This window comes from Melopsittacus undulatus, chromosome Z, assembly GCF_012275295.1.
Source record: "Melopsittacus undulatus isolate bMelUnd1 chromosome Z, bMelUnd1.mat.Z, whole genome shotgun sequence".
In the NCBI taxonomy this organism is placed as follows: Eukaryota; Metazoa; Chordata; class Aves; order Psittaciformes; family Psittaculidae; genus Melopsittacus; species Melopsittacus undulatus.
This window is the reverse complement of record NC_047557.1, coordinates 46,853,607-46,872,964: the sequence shown is the minus strand read 5'-3', so window position 1 is coordinate 46,872,964 and position 19,358 is coordinate 46,853,607. Positions and strand designations below refer to the sequence as shown.

At 37.3% G+C, this 19,358-nt stretch overlaps 1 protein-coding gene across 1 annotated transcript in view; it reads left to right on the top strand.

Moving 5' to 3' along the window:
* The window catches only part of SHC3 (SHC adaptor protein 3), a 53,216-nt gene that overhangs the window by 17,330 nt on the left and 16,528 nt on the right, over window positions 1-19,358 (top strand). Inside the window, exons 2-5 of the mRNA XM_005154914.3 lie at window positions 1,646-1,716; window positions 13,520-13,583; window positions 15,871-15,990; window positions 19,084-19,137. Of these exons, the coding sequence (XP_005154971.2) occupies window positions 1,646-1,716; window positions 13,520-13,583; window positions 15,871-15,990; window positions 19,084-19,137 (309 nt within the window). The remainder of the gene's footprint in view (window positions 1-1,645; window positions 1,717-13,519; window positions 13,584-15,870; window positions 15,991-19,083; window positions 19,138-19,358) is intronic.

Below are 19,358 nucleotides of genomic sequence, written 5' to 3'. Positions count from 1 at the left end.
GAAGTGTATGTAAAAAAGGAATCTATTTTTAATAAAATACAAGGGTTACTTAATTTTGCACTTGTAGAGGATCTAAACAGTTTGAGAGTATGATCCTTAGATTGAATGCTCCATGTGCCAGGGTCTCTATAGACAAGATATTTTCTGAGAATATTGTAAGCTCTTAAAAAAACATAATATTGCAGAAAATTTCTAAAAAAATCTAGGAAATGGATCTTGAAACAACCCTTCTCAGAAACTGGGCTGTTTAAATCCAAGTTTGAACAATTTAATTAATATAAGTCAATTGATATTCTAGTTTATTTCATTCAGTGTTGTAATGACTTCATAACATTTGATAGCAATAAATTAAATAATAATGGACATGTGAAAGCAAACTATATACTCCCTTGGCTTGTAAGAAGTTTGTGGCATACATGTTTCTATAGCAAATATATTGCTGAAATTCTAGGTATTATAGTTACTGATGTAGTAATCCTCTAATTAAAAGATTGTTTTTTTCAGAACAAATGAGATTCAAAACCAGAAAAAAATGGTGGCCTCACTTGAATTTCTACATCAGATTCATACCTAAATAGATTGCATTATGCTGTGAATAGATATAAAAATTGATATGAAAGCTGATATAAACCCACAATACTAGAATAGCATTATAAGGCTTGTTATGTAAAGACTCATCCCTGTTCCCCTGACTTTCAAAAGTCAGGTGTGTGGTTGAACACTTAACCTACATGCAAAAATACTGCCATGGGATATGCCAGTCATGAGGTGGTTTGTATAAAGCCACTATACAAATATTTGACAAGAGCTCTAGCTGCATATAGGATTCAGCATATGCAAATTATGGCCATTTTTGGAAGCAAGTCTAGAAGATTCACCTGAGGTTTTTCTCAGTCCTGTGACAGATACTGTTATATTTTAACATATTTTCTAATGGCACCCCCTCTTTTTCATAGAGACGCAGGCAGAAATCTGAGTCAATAGGTCTGGTTTTTCCTAATAGTAGCTAACCTTCATGCCATTTGTCTCATGCATGACCCTGTTGAAACCATCTCCCAGCATGGGCTATTAGTATATTTTGTTAACATTTTCCTATATCTTTATGCTTGTGCCATTAATGAAAATTTTAAATTCTATCTATCCCTGAGCTGGTTGTTAAGGAATCCGCCTTGTATTGCTAGTGCTCTTTCCAGCTTTCCCCACTATAATTTGCCTTTTTTGTTCTAATGAGGCTCTCTCCTTCTTAAATAAGATTTTCCTGCTAACCAGTGAGAGATGAATTTGCTTTACCACACTTCCTTTTTCCTTTATATTATTTTTTACTTTGATTAGCTTTGTATCTAAAATGGAACAATTAAGAGAGAGGAAAATTAAAAAGCACATCACATGTCATGAAGTAGGTGTGTTACAGTGATTAGATTAAAGCTAAAAAGATGTTGAATAAAACTTGAGATTTAAATGAAATAAAATGTTAATGGAACAAATCTGTGACATACAAGAGCATATCATAAAACCTACCCGACACATAGGATAAAAAAACAAATGTAAAAACAAGAATTGTACAATGCCTTTGAATGATTAGCTGCATTTTCTTCTAGAACTCAAGAATAATTTTAACATGTTTTCCAACTCTTTTTCCTTACAGTACTTGGGATGTATAGAAGTCTTACGCTCAATGAGATCTCTTGACTTCAGTACTAGAACACAGATTGCAAGGTAAGGTTCTGTACAAGTATGTTTCTTAAAATAAGTTCTGAATTGTGTCTCCAAAGTAGAAAGGCCAGGAAGGTGGCAAAACACACAGTAAATTTTTGGATGCAGTAAGTCCACTTTTTAATTTTGCCTTTACAGGTAAATCTCTTGCCTGGTATTAATGTAGCTCCAACACGGCTTTAAGGATATTTAATTCATGTGCCAGGTCATTTCATGTGCCAGAAACTGCTTTAGAAAATTTTTGCTTGTTTATTATGCCGAATAATGCTCTTATCTGGGTACCAATTTCATGACATTTAAGCCAGTGAGAATTTGAATAGGCTTAAAATCTACAGTGCATTTGTCAAAATTAGTCTAGGGAGCTGCTTTGCAGCCACGTTTATAGGTTTTTATACTAATTTCTTACAAAATTATGTCTGATTACAGAGTGGCTGTACAAAAGATTTAGGTGAAAATGTATCACCACAATGGTACCAGAGACAAGTGAAAGAATGTTGTATTTACCAGACTATATGTAAGAAACAATAAGCTTGTATTAGGTTCTTATTTCAATTCTTATATCAATTCTGTCATGGTATTTTTTAGGAGCAGAATGTAAGTACAGCACTGTCTTAAGAAGTGTCCATAAATCATTTTTTTTTTTTCCTAGAAGACTGTTTTCTGAGAACTATAGGTAATAGTGTTTTGCAGGCATTTTTACTTGAAAAGCTGAACTCATTGATTTCAGAGGACCGTAGCACTGATGTCTTCTAGCAACTGGAGGCCATGTTTTCAAATTTTAGCATCAAAATAATGAAGTAATCCTTTCCAAAGGAACACATATAAAGTGTTACAACTGGATATCCTGCTTGAATTTCACCTCTTTGCGGAATGTTAAAGTTGCTGGTAGTCTATCATAAACCATTTGTCATACCATAGAGAGCTAAGTATTTTTTTTGTTAAATGAGAAAAAATTACTAATTTTTAGGCTTGGAGGCCAATCATACAGTCTATATGCATTGACTTTGAGTTACACTTGCATACAGCAGCTTTGAACTTGGACCCTGTAAGTCTTCGCACAGTGTTAACCATTAATTTGTCAAGGTACCGCATTGATGTGGGGCATAAAAGCACAGGGAATGGTAAATTACAAAATTGTGGTTTTCAGGCAATGTAGGCAATCGAGGCATTTCCCTACTGTACTTTTGTAAAACTCATCATGTACGTTTCTGTGGTATTTGCAGCAGTGACCTTTTAAAATGATTTCATGTCTAAGAAGACTTGTAGTTTCAATGGAGCTGGCACATTTGTGTTTACTGCTGGAAGTTAAATGATACTGGCTTATGAAATAGTTATGATAGTTACTGGTTTTGTATTATATACCTGAAGGTGAACTAAATTCTGCTTTATTTTCTGCACAGTCTGTTCCACTACATGTTTTCATTGGAATAGTGTTGCACTTTTTTATTATCTGGCTTAAAGGCACAAATATGCCATTAATACTTAAGCGTATTTGCTGATTTAAAGCAATGTGATCTGCACAAAGTATCTTTGTCTTACAGTTCTTTCAATATAAAGATTATTCTTGGCTTTTACTGTGAAACAGACTTGGAATTATCTCTTTCTCTGTTGAAGTTATAACATATTTGATGACATGGTGGGTATTTTCTTGGCTCATCTTCCTCTGACCACATCTTAGAGCACAGGGTATTTGTTCAAGCCATGTCTTCCTGTTTTGGTTGTTATTTACATTTACAATTTTCTGTTTATGATAAAACAATAACATCTCATAATTCTGATTGTGTAGTTCCTCATCTAAAACTTCTTACAAAAGCAGGAGTTTTTAGGTGGCTTTTGAATCAGGATTTAGCATTTTAATCTAAATTTCATTAATGTACCTGGCTCTAGAAATGCCCATGTTATGTTTTGAGTACCCACATGTTTTGTCATGTAGCATTTCACATATAAACCTAGGCTTTACTAAGAAAATATTATAAAGGAATTATTAAAATTCACACTTGCTGATTAACTTGCTCATGTGCATTAAGAAACATAACTTGGGCCTCAAGGTATGTACTGAATTAACAAGGCTAATGTTCTGAAATTGCAGGTACCAGTTCCCTAAGAGGACATCTGGCAGCAAATGATCTCTGCGGTCCTGTGATTAAAAATAAAATAAAAGCATCTGAATGTTACATTTTTATCTCCTATGTCATACATTTATACTTAGGTATGTCTATTGATGATTTCTCTGCAGGCTGCCACCAGTAAGAAAACTGCCCTTGTAACCTGACATCTCATGATGAAGTGTGTCTGAGGCTTGGGTCTGTAGATCTAGTAATGGTAACTGGTACTGCTCCAGCTGAGGAGCCTAGATCCATAGCTGCCGTAGAAGCTTGTCTGTGTATAAGGGTGTGTACTCTTCTTGGTGTTCTTTACTGTAACTGGAGAAACAGAAGTAAGGTGTCTCTGGTCCTTTTCTGAGCTGTAACTTTATAAATTGGTCCTACTGCATGTGTCACACTTATTTATTCTATTACTTTTTCCAAGACCTTGCACAACTGGTCAGAAGAAAGTGATCTGTCTTGTGCCATTATGACTTCTTGTATTATGCAGTATTTATGAAGCGTGATTAAAGAAGGGAAAAAATGAGCCAAGTTACCTGCTTTAGTGTGGAAGCCTGGATGTATCTCTTCCTAATAAGCATGCATCCTGCTTGACATGTGCGAAGCACTTCCTTTCTAGTACTGCATCACATCCCTGTCCCTCTTGCTTTTCTACTTTAGCTTTTCCTCCATGTTACAGACCTCAAATGTAGGAAGTCAGCAATTAGGAATCTTCCGTTTCCCTTTTGTATGTTTTCTGGTTATTGCATATGTCACTTTATGTCTCTGCTAGCACTGAGGAAGAAAAAAAACCCAAAGTAAGATGAGAAGCCCCAGTTCCTAAAAGAAAAAACAATTGTGGCTCAGTCATGGGAGGGTGAGATATGTAGACTCTGGCTCTGCTGTAGACTTTGGGCATTATTTTGGAGAAGCCATTATCTGCCTAACAGACAACTCCATGATTAATGAATTAGTGCTTGTAAAGAGCACTTACATTGTTGGGTCAACATTTAGAAATTACTTAACTGGAAATCTGAGCCTAATTTTTATCTGGTGAATTAGACACCCATTTTAAATAAGAAGTAACTGGGAAAAGTTTGTCCAGGTATTTTGAATGACTTTGAAAATCCCAGCTGTTAGAATTAATACATTAGGAAAGCATATACACTAGTATGTATATGCTTTATACACATAAACACACATATGCACATACATATGCGTATATGTGTATACACACATATACACCAGTGTGTATGCATGGACTAGTCTGACAAAACAGTGACTTCAACTCCAGGAACCAAATTGAAGCCCCAGTGTATACAGTTTGGTCAGTGCTCTTTTCTTCCTTGACATAGTCATGTGAAAAATCAGTCTGTACCATCTAATATGGCTGTACCTGGCCTGTAATTTTGTTTGTTTGTTTGTTTGTTTTGGGGGGGATTGTGTGGTTGGTTGGTTTTGGTTTTGTTTGTTTGGTTTTGGTTTTTTTTGTGGTTTTTTTTTTTAATTAAAATGTTATAACATTTATCTTAGTTGAAAGCAATGAGCAAGCACTTTCACTTGTCATACTCTTCCCTGGGTCTTAACAACTTTGGTGGTGCCTGACAAAAAGTGTTGTCCTAATTTCAGATCTGAGTTAAAATTAACAGCTATGTATGATTTATAACAGATTTTTCTCTTTATCACTATGCATTTGAGGTCTCAAGATTCTTTTACTACAGGAGAAATAGGTGAATTAAAGTAGTATTAATCAGTATTGTATTAATTCTTTTCTGTAATGAGTGTAAAGTCATGTGAATTCTTAAGCAAATAAATGGATGTGCACACAAGGGTAAGCAGTTGTGCATAATGATAAATAAAAGCCAGCTGAATCTACATGTTGCATCATTAGTTATCCAGTGATAATTGGATAATTCTTGTAACACATGAGAAGCCAAGGTGACTTTCTTGGGCAGCAAGAAGAACAGAAGCATTTCATTTTCAACATAGTGGAGGAGCAGGAGGACTGGAAGGCATGACTACTGAATTAACATCGAGTGGCAAGTGGTCCTAAGTTCATCTGAAACCTACCATCATCGTCACAGAAAGGGGCCACTCTTAAGCTTGTGTCCAGGCTCTTTATGCACTCAGGCTGTGTGTAAACAGACAAACAAACAAAATCAGGTAAAATTATTTTGCAACACATGCAGCGCTTTCAGTTCATATAATAATATGTTTGTATGTTATTAGATCTTTTCTAGTGTAATGTGATTTCACTGCTGTGTTGTATTCATGAGTAGTTATGCACTGGTTTGAATTAGAATAATGTTGCATGCACTGTTTGTCATACTGCAATGTCTGACTACAAGTCTGCATGTTTGCTGTTATTTAATTGAATGCAATCAGTTTACTGCATGCAGTTTCAGAAGGTCACACTTCCCTGTGCTGAGCAAAACATTATATTGCATGCTGTGCTAATAAGAAGTAAATCAGAGGACTGAGACACTTCATATCATCAGTGGGCCTGAATCCAAACTCTGATCCCAGTCCTCCCCATGAACTCTTTTGAGCTGAACAACTTGAATGAAATTCTTCTCCAAATCTTAGGCCTGAACTTTTATGCCAGTATCCCACGCTTCTGGACGGGAGGTGGCAGAAATGCAGATTTTAGAGCTGGGTTTGAGTCGAATGCTAAACATTATGAATGAAGTTCAGTTCACGTAGTGTTTCATTCAACCATATCTCTATTCTTTACAGAGATTCACTGTCAGCAAGCATCTCTGAAAAAAGGACGGAAGACATAAAAAAGGAAGAATGTGATTTTTGAGGGTGGATAGGTAGCGTGTTATCTGCAGTGAATTCTTCATTCAGTCTTCTTAACATGCTCTCTTGCTTGGAAAGTGAGTATGGGTCACTCCTGCTTTCAGCTGCATGGACTCTGGATGCGGGGTGGTGCTTGGGGGTTGGCAGAAGATACATAGCTGCACTGCAGTGTGGATACACAGTTGTGTGCTGGAAGGGGTATGAGCAAGAATCCTCTTTCCTTGTACACCGTTACTTCAGGACCAAAGCTCTGGGAAGCATAAGGCACTGGCTACTGCTTAGTTCACTAGGAAGCAAGACTCTCAGAAGTGGATGGGGACATCCTTATAATTCATGTGGTACACCTCTAAATGAGATAATGACAGCTATAGTGCCTGATACTGACAGAATAATTTCCATTTGCTAATTTAACTGCCATTAGCACAGAAATGGGTTAGAATAAATAGGATTTTGTGTGCTTAGCATTGAAACCTTTCATTTTCAATGCGGTATTAGGGGGGAAAATGTTAGCTAGTATCTGGATTAGTTCAACTAATGTACAGAATGCAAAACCTGAATGAGTAATTAATTGAGCTCTCACATTCCACTTGCCTTCATGAGAAAGCAAAGAAAGAGCCTTGTAGGGGATGGGGAAGGTGGAGAGTTGAAATCCAAATGGTCAGGGAGGCAGCTATGGGTATAGCTGTACTCTGTTTTTTCAGAAAGCTGGTGAGTTCACATGGTACTGCAGAAGCAGAAGTTAACATCTTTTAAATGCAAATCACAATTCAAAGTTAACAACTGCCTAGCACCTTGGAAACAGAGACACTTTCAAGTTCTTCTGCCAGCAGCACCTGGCAGCTTGATTACAGAGAGAAATGAGAGTATAGGAAGTTTGAGTGTTTTATGTCTTTTATATGACATGTCCAGTCATATCAGAGGGTCCAGTACTGGATGATCCTTTTCAGCAAATACAGCTTGTATATTTACAAAATGGAGTTATTCAAAAGGACAGTGGTAGAATTTTAATTCTCTAATAAAAAGGAGTTTTGTAAGATACCTGTCTCCAAAGCCCTCCTTTGCACATGAAGCTAATTAAGGATTAGAGAAAATGTTTTCATTAGACCAAGGTTTTTCATTTTATTGTTGCAAAGGCTTCCTATGCCTTCCTTTGAAATACCTGCTATGGGCTACTCTTTCAGAGAGAAGATATTCTAGTAAATGACCTGAGACTGGACCCAGTTTTGAGGTTACTATGACCCTCATTATCAACAGAAGAAAGTTTATTTTTCTCTCTCTGTCTCATTCACTACTACTAGGATAAAAAGCTAGAGACAAGGCTGAATGGAAAAAAAGTCTGAAGGTCACACAAGAAGCTAAAGGATTGAGCTACCTAACAGATCCAAACCTTCAAGTACACTTTTATTTTCTTTTTCTTTTGTGTGTGACTGACCTTGTTCTTGACAAGTGAAGGTTTGTGCATAAAAAAACCTTTTGTAGGCATTCATTCAACACCAAAGTTTTCTATACCCCCACTTTATGTTTATAAAAGCTGCAATCAATATTTTAAGAGGTTTCCTCTTTTGTGCAGGAGCATAAGGATGACAACCATTGAATAGATTGCATATTACATGTCTAGTAGCATGTGGTATACTCTGTTCCAGTTGCCAAAGCCAACCCTTTTTCTGTGTAGTTTATTCAATAAACCGAAAATGAAGCTGGCCAGCTTAATTTCATTTTCTGCTTGTAGATTTTCTACATGTGAAGAAACTCCATTTCAAGAAACAAAATGAGGAGCTGAGGGAAGAAAAGTACTCGTCTCTCTGCTGCACGAATGACAACAGCTTGCGTGCCATATCTGCCAGCGTTGCCTTATTCTACAAACCTTTTCTGCCAGGCGTTCCATCACTCATGCTGTCAGGATGGGCTTCACTTTGGTCAGGCTAGTGTGACAAATATCATTGCTTGGTCTTTGCACCACTTCCTCGGGGGCTCCCCTGCCAGGGTATGGCCTGCACAGTAGTCTGAATTCCTGGCAATAGGCACATTCCGTGCCACACAGCTTCCCCTTCCTATCCATACCTCTGTTTCGTTTACTTTAGCTACCTCTACAGCTTTATATATTCCAGACATGGTTGGTTTGCCAGTTGGTGTTTAAACTTCTGTAAAAGGTAATATACTGGTTCAGTCTTCAGAGCCTGTGAATGTCCCCTGGGCTATTCAAGACAGAAGACACTAATTTTGCCTGTTTTGCAAATGAACAAGAATATTTCAAGTATTAAATGGATTTCTAAAAATGCATTTTTGGTCTCCATTTTTTTTTCTTTTTCAGAAACTATTTTTATATTTTGTATAGACTTTGCTTCTCATCAGCAAATACTGGCACAACACTTGGTAATGATTTATAAATTATTGTAAAAATGACAAGAATATACTACTGTGAAAAATTAGCTAGAAGCCTTCTGTACAATTCTTGTAGACATATACTTTCATTCAAAAAGTCAATCTTTTGGTGTCTGGTTTTTTAACCTGTGAAGTCCTACACTTTGGAGGTGGCAAAGATAAACTTGAGAGCTGTAGAATAGTAGAAAATACTAACGAGAGAAATTTGGTAGGTTTTCAGTCCTGTCATACAAAACATTTCAGAATAAAAACTAGTCACAGTTTCCTATCTCACTATTGGAGATGGCTATACTTTTTCCAAATACCTTGAGAAAATCTGTGCAATTTGTGTGCCTGTCATTTCCCTGAAATATGAGACATTATTCTGTCTTCTAATCAATTAAATCTTATTAATTAGAACCAGCAACAACAAAACCTAGCATCACAGCCAAAAAATATATTTGAAACCACAAGAAAGGAGGGTATTTTCATGTAATGGTGTTTCACAGAGGAACAGATTTGAGCTTCCTGAGTGGGCTACTTTATATAACAGAGTAAAATATGACTAAAGTTATGAAAAATATCAGGGCATTAGCCTTTTGAATGGAACAAAATACCAGTGTAAAATATCTTTTTTTTCTGTGTCAGAAAGATGTCAAGTCACTTTAAAGCAGAATAAGTCAACCTCAGAAAATGTATATTGGCCATTTTTTACTGGATACATTTGCATGCTGAAATTATATTAAAAATACACAACATGCTTTGTGCCAAGAAAATGACTCCACAGTACGGCCATCTGCAAAGCAGAAAATACTCTTGGACAGATTTGCAACTCAGCTTGTGGTCCCTATTGCAGACAGCACAGTAGCTAATTTTACAAGACAACTCTATACTGGTATATTTTCTGAGCCTAGCTAATGAAACAGCATGTGGCTTAGAAAGGTGTAATGTGTGTTTATGTCAAATAGCTTTCACATTGATAAAGAAGCCAATGTGGTCACATGCAACTTTTCCAAACTCTATGCAACTGTTTAGCCATGCTGGTACAGCCAGAAGTTCTACTTATGCCTTCCTTAGACAAGCATTTGCATGCACATGTCAAGTGCAGCATTCTCAACCTAGCAGCAATATCTGTTTCAGCTTACATCTGCCTCTTGCTACCTGACTGTGCAAGCTAGAAAGAAGCCTTTAGGATGTCTTTTCCATATCACCAGTCTACATATGTAAGACCTCCCTCCCCAAATGATTTATAATATTCTGAACAGAATGATCTGCAAATCTTCCCTTGGAAAAAGTGTGGTGGCCTATCAGTGTGGTGACAGATATTCATCCATCCTTCTTCTTTTCATGAGATACTTTTTTAAGACTCCTTAACTCCCACATGGGAAAAGTACTTTGCCTTTTGTTGCAGGCACACAGACAGTTGCTACCAGGCTGCTCTGACCTTGCCTAGGCAGAATTGCTCTATGAATATCTTTTCTAAGTTCTCATAATTTTCACAATAAGCATTGTTAATTTAAACCCTGCAGCTGCTTGAGTACTTTTAGTATTCACAGAATTTCAAAAAATTAAAAGAATTGTCAAATTCAAACTCAGATGTCCTGCCTCATCTGACATGTATTTCAACAAGCTGTCACCTTTCTCAGGTCCTTCCCCCTGCTTCCAGTCATCCTGCAGAATTTGGGAACACTGAGTTCAGTAAATCTGAGATATTTTATGAAGAGGAAGACAGGCAGTTGGAAAATCTACAGCACTTTTTTACTGAGTGAGAGTATATGCATCCTAGCTGGCTTTTCAGCTTTTCAGTGCTTTCGCCACAGTGCAAGCCAGGATGTACAAATGGTAACCAAGGTTGCCTTAAAAAAACCCAGCCCTGGGCTTCAGCCTTTTCAGCTGGCGCATTTCCTCTCTAACTCTTAAGTGGTAGTTTTGATCAACAATGTCCTTGAGTCAGATGAGTCTATGAGTGACATGCTTCATGTCTGTTTATCAGGATCTGAGAGGCAGAAGAGTTAGTGGCAAAACCACTACAAATCCAAGTCCTGATCCAGAAAAGCAACAAGCTTGTGAACGTTTTTTTCAGCTGCTGTGGCCTGAAAATTCCCTTTCCTTCCTATCTGATTCATGTTGCTGCTAAACACAGAAGATGGTGGAGGCAAATCGGAAGAGAAAGGAAGTTGCAGATGAATTTATGCCTCAAGCAAATTTCATGTCTCTGAAATACAAATTCTTTTTGTGGGAGGCAAAAAGAGGTCTCATTCTGCTAATGCGACCCACTGGAGGAAAACAGAGATGATGAAGGCACAGAGGTGTGCTGATGATGCCTCCGTGTCAGCAACTTGAGGCCAGAATGCCTGGGAAGCTCAGACACACCCAGTGAAGCAAGAGTCATAGGTCTGAAAGACGGCAATAGTTCTGGGGACTGCCACAGGCATGGACTTCCCACCCCATTGCCTCCATTGCCTCCAAAGAATTTGGTTTGGTACAAGGAGATGGCAAACCACAAGTTTTAGCTCAGTAGCAACCTGAGAGGATGCCTCTGTATAACATGATGTCTGTTTGCTTTTCCTGAGTCAGAGAAAAGGATTTTTGGTGAAGAATAATAATATTTCTATTTCATGATGACATTTTCAGGAGTAACCTATTTTTTAATATCATGATTATCACTCTATGTTGATGCTGGTTGTATTTGTAAGATGCATTAGTGCTGCTCTTTTAAACCTACTGATTTTTACTTGCTCTGTAACTAGTTTAACTAACACACTGGTTTGGAGTAAAAAAAGCATTGTGGTAAATGTGGAAACTAAATACAAGCCCTGAATTTTACAATGGAGTGCTGTTGTAGCTGTGATGGTCTGAGGACATATGCAAGGCAGGGCTTGTAGTGAGAGACCATTTGTTAGATAAGCAGATGTAATTGTTAAAAGAAAAATAAAAGAAAAAAGACAAGCAGAGGAACAGAGGAACGAATACGCTCTTCTCTCGTCCTGAAGAAAGGGCGGTGTGCCTGAAAGGTTTTCTGACTATTCTCTTGCTATAAATCTCATGCTTCTTCAGAATGACAGGACTTTAAACCTGCTGCAAGGCGTGTCCCACACCCACAGCCACCCACCAGCGAAAATAATATATTCATGCTGTTCTTCCAGGTGATTCAAGCTTTGGATTGGGCCTTAAGTAAAAGAACCAAAAGCATAACTATATAGTGATTAGTGATTGCAACCAGATAAATCTGTGACATTTGCTAAGCCATTTTCTGTTGAATGTTGATATGTATATGACATTTTTTGTCCTGACTCACTTGTTGGTCTTGTGTAATCACCTAATGCCTAGCTGAAATATCCTGCACATGGCATAAAATTAAAATTATTTATGTTTTTATCAAGGTGATGTTTCAAGGTTTTGATTATTTTGATTGTTCTTTAGCCTGTAGTTCATTGTCCCCCATTCTGTAATTCATTGTCCCCCATTCTGTACTTTTATTTTTTGCATGAAATAAATGTTACTTCTATGTTTTCAGGTCTAAGTATGCTATGCTGTTAGTCTCAATCCATATTTAAAACAGCTAAACAAGATTTGGAGTTACCTTTATGCACCTCTGTGCAGCTGTTCTGTCTTACGGTATCAACAGGAGAGGTCTGCTACAGCTTTGTAGCTAACAGTCACAGGAAGGTCTCTGCATGCATGGAAGGAAATTCTAAATACTGACCAGGCTGACTGTTCAGATAATAAGTTGTTAAAAACTGAAAATGTCTATAACATTTGTTTGCAGCAGTATGATTTCAAGAGCTTTTGTAGTATACAGTTACTCTCCTGTGATAAGGCATGAATTTAAATTAATTTTCAACATACATTTCTTCCCAAGTTTGATGGGAAGAATGAATCAATATTAGAAAACTGAAGCAAAATCTTAATGGCATTAATTTTGCTCACAAAATACAATCAGGGCCACAAATAAATTGCTCAGTATTGAATAAATGTCAAATACAATTTTGTACATTGTGTGGATTGTAAATAACAACCATGAACATTTTAATGTTCTTATATTAACCCAAGACAGGTGGTTTTGCTCAGACTAGAAAAGTGCATAGTATAGTAGTGGCAAAAATAATAGTTACTACCCCTTACATTACAAGAAAGATTAAAAAAATACCCTAAACATTTAAAGCAATGTTGATTAAAGACAGGTCTTATGAGCAGATAAGCTTCCTGGCTTAATAAGGTACAAAAATGAGACCTGGAAGGGGGTAATTAGATGGATATTCTAATTTGCAATGAGAAGAAGTCTCTGTAATAGTGTGAGAAAACATCATCGTTTGTAGCTCTCAAGATACTCTTCATACTCTTCCTTACACTATTTACTGCCTTCTGCTTCACACTGAAGTATTCTAAATTTGAGTGGCAGCTGTTTCAGCCTTGAGAAGAGAGGTAACTGACCTGCTAAACTATCCTCATTTGTAAACAGAAATATGGTCTGAAGCTATTCTCTCCCAGTTCATTTCAAGTATAATGAAGAAACCCACACATTCATTTGCCATAAAGCTTTTTTTCTGTCTCTTCAGGGAAGCAATCAGTCGTGTTTGTGAAGCCATGCCTGGTGCCAAAGGAGCGTTCAAGAAACGAAAGGTATTTTTCTTTCCTGGCAGTGCACTTGACTGTATTTTCTTAGTTCAACACAGAGGAGACCAGGCACAGCAGGCAGGTGACTTTAAAGCAGTTTTGAGAATTCCAGACCATTAATCATTTAAAATATTGGTTGTTTTCACCCACTGTATGTTGCCTCTTGCCCTTTTGATTGGAATCTGCTTTTATAGGCATCCAGAAGTATGGGGACATGTAGGAAAAAGATTGTGGCTTGCCTTAAGTTCTTACTGTAGAAACCTCCTCCTTACCTCCTTTTCTTTCTCTTGTAGATTGAATGTGGAAGGCTTAAAACAAACAAAAGTGATGCCTTTTCATAAAATGAATGAATAAATTGTGAAAATAGGTGCTGAAAGCTCTTGCAGAGGTCAAAATATACATAACTTTGAAAGTGATTAAATCTGTTCTTGCAGTATAGCTCTACTGGTGACATTTAATGAGTCTGCAAATCACTGATCTCTGGAAATTGGGAGAACATGTAAATGATCCTCTGGTTTCTATGCTCTTTCTATAGATGATGCTCAGTGTCCAGAACTGATGGTGGGTCTGGTGAGCATTGGCCTAATGTGGTTGTTACCATACTTTTATTCCTATTTGTGTGATACAACCTAGAATCTTCATGATATTTGGGAAAATTCCTTCACCAAAAGGGGTTTCAAGCACTGGAGCAGACTGCCCAGGGAAGTGGTTAAGTAAGTCCCCATCCCTTGGCAGTGTTAGGTTTAGGGTTGGACTTGATCTTAAAGGCCCTTTCTAACCTAAATGATTCTAGTTCTGCAAGAAGGAGTGGAGGAAGCTTTAGTTCATTTCTGGCATTGATAGCTCTCAACAGTCTTGTACTGCTTGCTCTTTCAGAGGCCAGCTAGCAAAGCTGGGATTAAATGCTAAGGGAAGGAGCATAGCAGTTAGTTGTATCCCTTGCAGTGGTGTTGGGTGCAAGAGGAGAACAGGAAGGTGAAGGAAAGGTCTGCCTGCTTCCACACCTTCTTCATTAACTAGGCAGAATTCCAACAGAAAGGGGTGGGATGAAATACCACTTGTTTGCAATGGAGAATCTTCCCCTGGTAAAATAAGGCATATGCTACAGTGTAACTGGAAATTGCCTCAGAAATTAGGGTTGTGGTTTTCCCATCACCAAATTTACTTCATTGGTATTTCAAGGTTCTTTGGCTTTTGTATTTTAAACCTGACAGTAAAGAGGAAAATATATTTTTTCTTGGAAAACAAAATGACACAAAATATCATTGCAAAAGTAAGTTAAACAGAGTCCCAAGTGCCTAGTGAGACACCTGACTCTATTACTGGTTTTAGAAGAAATGTTGCTTATGAGTTATTGGAAAAAAAATAGTGTTTTTGAAGTAAGTGTACTGGATGAGAAGAAAAATTGCCCAGCCACAGAATTTCACATGAATGGTAGAGACTGGTATCCTTTGCCAGTCTTTATATTCATCATGGGTTTGCCGCTACTGGCTTATGAATATGGTTGAGATGTACTTCTTGAGGCCAAGTTTTCACACTTTACACACACACTGGGCAGATGCTCCTTAGGCAGGAGCTGGGAAGGTTTAAGGAAAGAAGAGAAACAAGAATATTCAAACCATCTTGTTTTAAAGAGAAGTTAATGAAGTACTAGCACTGTAACATGACAAAGTTAAAATAGTGCAGCACAAATGTTACATGGAAGCAGTGTAGGTAGCATATTTTTAACCACATAAACAGCAGGAAAAGAGGCTAAAACTGAGTATATGTAAGCTTTACGGAGTGAAGAAGAACAAGTGTGTCCATCTTTCTGGGGACAAATCTTTCCAGCCTTGCAGGCAGACTGGGACAAATACAAATACAGCAGCATTCTATCAGTGTAACTGGAGTTGCCCTTTCCATGTAGGAAGGGACTAGAGCAGAGCAAACAACAGATTTCTTTCCAGGAGTTGAAGTGTTTTTTACAGAATAAGAACCTGCTATTTTAAGGTACTGACTCAAGGCATTCATCTTAGTCTGCTCAATTGGTCCCTTGGTGAAGGTGAGACTTTGCTGTCTCACAAAACCCTATTTTGTTAGGCCAAGAGTGGATGAATGCCTGCCTAGCTGCTGCTATTATTATTATTATTAAAAAATTATCTCCAGAGGAAAATTTTTTGCTGGTGCAGTGAAATGAGCTTTGAAAAGTCAGCAACTTTTTAGAAACCTTAAAGATTACAGCTAACCCTGCATAAAATTAAGATCATCCCAAATAAGCAGAGTACAAAAATGTGCCTTTTTTCACCCTTCACAGTCAGCAAGCAAAGTCCTTTCTAGCATCCTGGGAAAGAGCAATCTTCAGTTTGCAGGAATGAGCATAATGCTGAATATCTCCACCACCAGTTTAAACCTAATGACTCCTGACACAAAACAGGTGAGTGTAATGTTGATTTGTAAGGCTTTTGATGAACAGCCTATTGCACAATTATTTGCTGTCTACGAAAATACTCAGTTGGTTGAAGTTATTATTCCTCAATGATGTCAATAAAATGAATAAGAACAGGAAATAAAGCACACTAGGAGTCATTGTTTGTTCTAGTATTCAATACAGCTTTGATGAATTATTTTCTTGCCATGTTTTGGGTAGCTCAGTTTTGCTGTTAGAAAACCTACAACATGAAATGACATTTTCTGGTCTTAGGAGTTCTTCTCGACTACAATTTCAAAAGGGATACATTTGGAGTAAGTGACTAAAGGACTGAATGTGCATCCCCAATATTGTTGTGTTCTTCACATTTAGAGCCTTAACAGGCAACCTATTCCTGAGGTGCTGCTAAAAATACAGCCTCGGGGATTTTGCAGCAGTGAAATGCCAGTCTTTTAGAGAGACAAGGCATCCTTTTTCAAGCAACCCATTTCTTTTTCTTCTTCATTGTGCTGAAGGTACAGACAGACTTCGGGGAATCACTGCAGTGGATTGTGAATGATGTATGAGATGAGAAGAATCCTTGCTCAGGGTATATATATAGAGAGAAAGCAGACAGACATGCGTAGTCACTGCAGTGCTATTTGCTGTGAGCCACATACTCTGTTAAGGCATGCAACTTTCTGCCCAGATACAGTGAGAGAGGAAGAAAAAATACTATCCTGCTGCCCTTCAGAGCCTCAGGTTAAAGAATCAGAAAGAATTCACGCATTGTTAAAAAGCTTTCCTTTTTTATTACGTTTATTATTATGTTGCCATTGATTTGTCTTCATTCTTATCCTTATTTAGAAATCATCATCATCTTCTGTAGTGTGTACTGAAACTGTGGGAGCAGTGTTATGGCTGGTTGCAGTAGTTTGGAGCCTTATTGTGGAATATACACAGCAGTGCATTTTGTAAGGACAGTTGCCCCTGGTCAGAAGAATAGGAACTTGATGTTAATTAGATCTATTTAAAAAGTGCCAAACCCTGAAGCAGCCTTGTCTTTGGCTGACGTCAGGGTTGAAATGGAGTTACACTGACTTATCATAGGGAAGAATCCTCCCTCAGATACCTTCCCTTTTATCTGAATTGACAAAACTGTTTATCTTTCTCTCACATCATTCCTATTGAGATCAACTTGGTCTGGATGCTGCAGGTCTGGGAAATGTCTGGTTTCTCAGATATCCCCAGCCTGGCTGTGGTGTCCCTTTTGTCTTGTTTGTGCTAAGCATTTGATTTGAAAATAAGAGTGTCCCAGCAGCACCTGCCAGGAACATGGTTGAGAACTTCCGTAGCAGCCTCTTTTTCCCAGAGGAGCTACAAGGAAAGAAAAGACAAGGCATTTATTGTTAGCCCTTGAGGTAGCTGGAAAAAAATTGCATGTACGTGTACACACCAGTTCTGACAACATGTTAAGCAGGGATGAGAGGAAAATTTTTTTTGTTTATTTGTTTAAAATGCAGATTTGGGTAGATGGAAATGTTTCTAAACTATGTGCACACATTACTGAATTATTTAATTTTGAGCTATGCGAGGCATTTGTAGTTTGCTGTGCATTGTTTCAACATTTTGGTGTGGGGGAGGGAATATCCCTATCTCAAACTAATCTAAAACATTTAGCTGGGGAATTAAAAAGAAAAAAGTGTTTGACTTGTACTGATGGTTTCAAGCACTTTTCAGTTTTCTTGAAATTTGGAAAAAAAAGTTTTGATGGGATCTGAAATTCTTTTTGTTGTTTATGATGCTGAACTAAAAGATCAGGTTATTTACACAATTTGAGACAGTGATAATGACAGATGTATAACAAATCTTCAGTAGTTCATCTCTTTTGTTAGGAGTACTTCTTCTTTACTGGAAAAAAAGAAAAGGAAATCCTCACTGATAAGTAAGGCAACAATGGTTCACCAATGCACACTTAAAACATTAACCACATCTTGAGAGGCTCCTGTGGGACAAGGAGGAGTACTGAAAAATGAAGCATTCTTTATATGATATAAGCACTATAAATAGTTGTCAACTCCTGCTGAGTTAGTGAAGCAGCAAGATCCAGAGAAAGTCATGTCAAGCTTTTATCTTTCCAAGGAAGATGATTGCTGGTTCAGGTCTTTCAGATGGAGGATGGGGAAAACAGCCCAGAAAATATCTTTCTAGCCTCATTTTTTGCCAAAACAGTTTTCTAAAGTATGTGATACCCTCTCCAAAGAGAGCAATTAAGATCCAAATTACATGCTTTGAGGCACTAAATAAGGGCATTGTCCTATACCAGATGAATTCCTTGGCATGGTTTCTGTAACTCAAGTGATCAAATGAAATTTTCTTTCCAATGACCTTTTCTTTCTTGGTTGTTACATGATTTCATTATTAAAAGATTTCGTAAGTTAAATCTCAGAATAGCAGTGGAGCAGAACTGTTCTTGTATTAGAGGTTCATGACAGTTTGTCTTTTCCCAGGGAAATATCATATTAGTTCAAATTTCACATAAGCAAATTGAATTTCAAATGCTCTGGAGTATGCCTGAGATTTTGTCTACAATGCTACATTGCAGCTACAGTCAATGTTCTGTTTGCATATTGGAAACTTGTTGGTATTTGAAATGTAAAATGACACAGTAAGTATCAGAAGCAATTTTTGAATCCTTAGGTGCTGTAGATACTGCATGTTTTCATTGATTTTACCAGAGCTGCATCAGCAGAAAAGTGTTCTGATGAATAGGACCCTTTGCTCCATTTATCACTTTCTGTAATAAAGAAAGCGAGCTTTAGCAGATTAAAATTTCTCCAAAGATACTGTATGACAGATCTATATGATTTACTGGAGTTCTGTGCACACTCAGCAGTTTTGCCATGTCCTGCTATGTTTTAAAGAGCACCAGAATAGATACAGTCATATTTAAGTTTGTTTATATTATAATCATGCTACTCTTTGCAGTCCTTGTAGGTGAAACAGAGAATTTTGACCTTGGTTTTGGATTTTCACCCCTATACAAAATGAAAAAGAAATCAAGAAGGTAAACTGTAAAAAACCCTACTGATTCACACTTATTCTTTTTGATCCATACAGATCATAGCAAATCACCATATGCAATCTATTTCCTTTGCATCTGGAGGTGATCCGGTAAGCATTTCTTTAAAGCTTTCCCACACAAATGTATTGCTTTATAAGAACTGTGTGGCAAAATTTATTTCATAGCTTATTGAAAGAAAACTATAACCACAATAACTTGTGTTTCTTTCATAAATTCTTCTTGATTGTTGCCATTTCAAGGGAAATGACTGACAAGCAGTCATAGATCCTCCTCTTTGAATGACTGAAACAAAAAGTATCAAAAGGTTGTG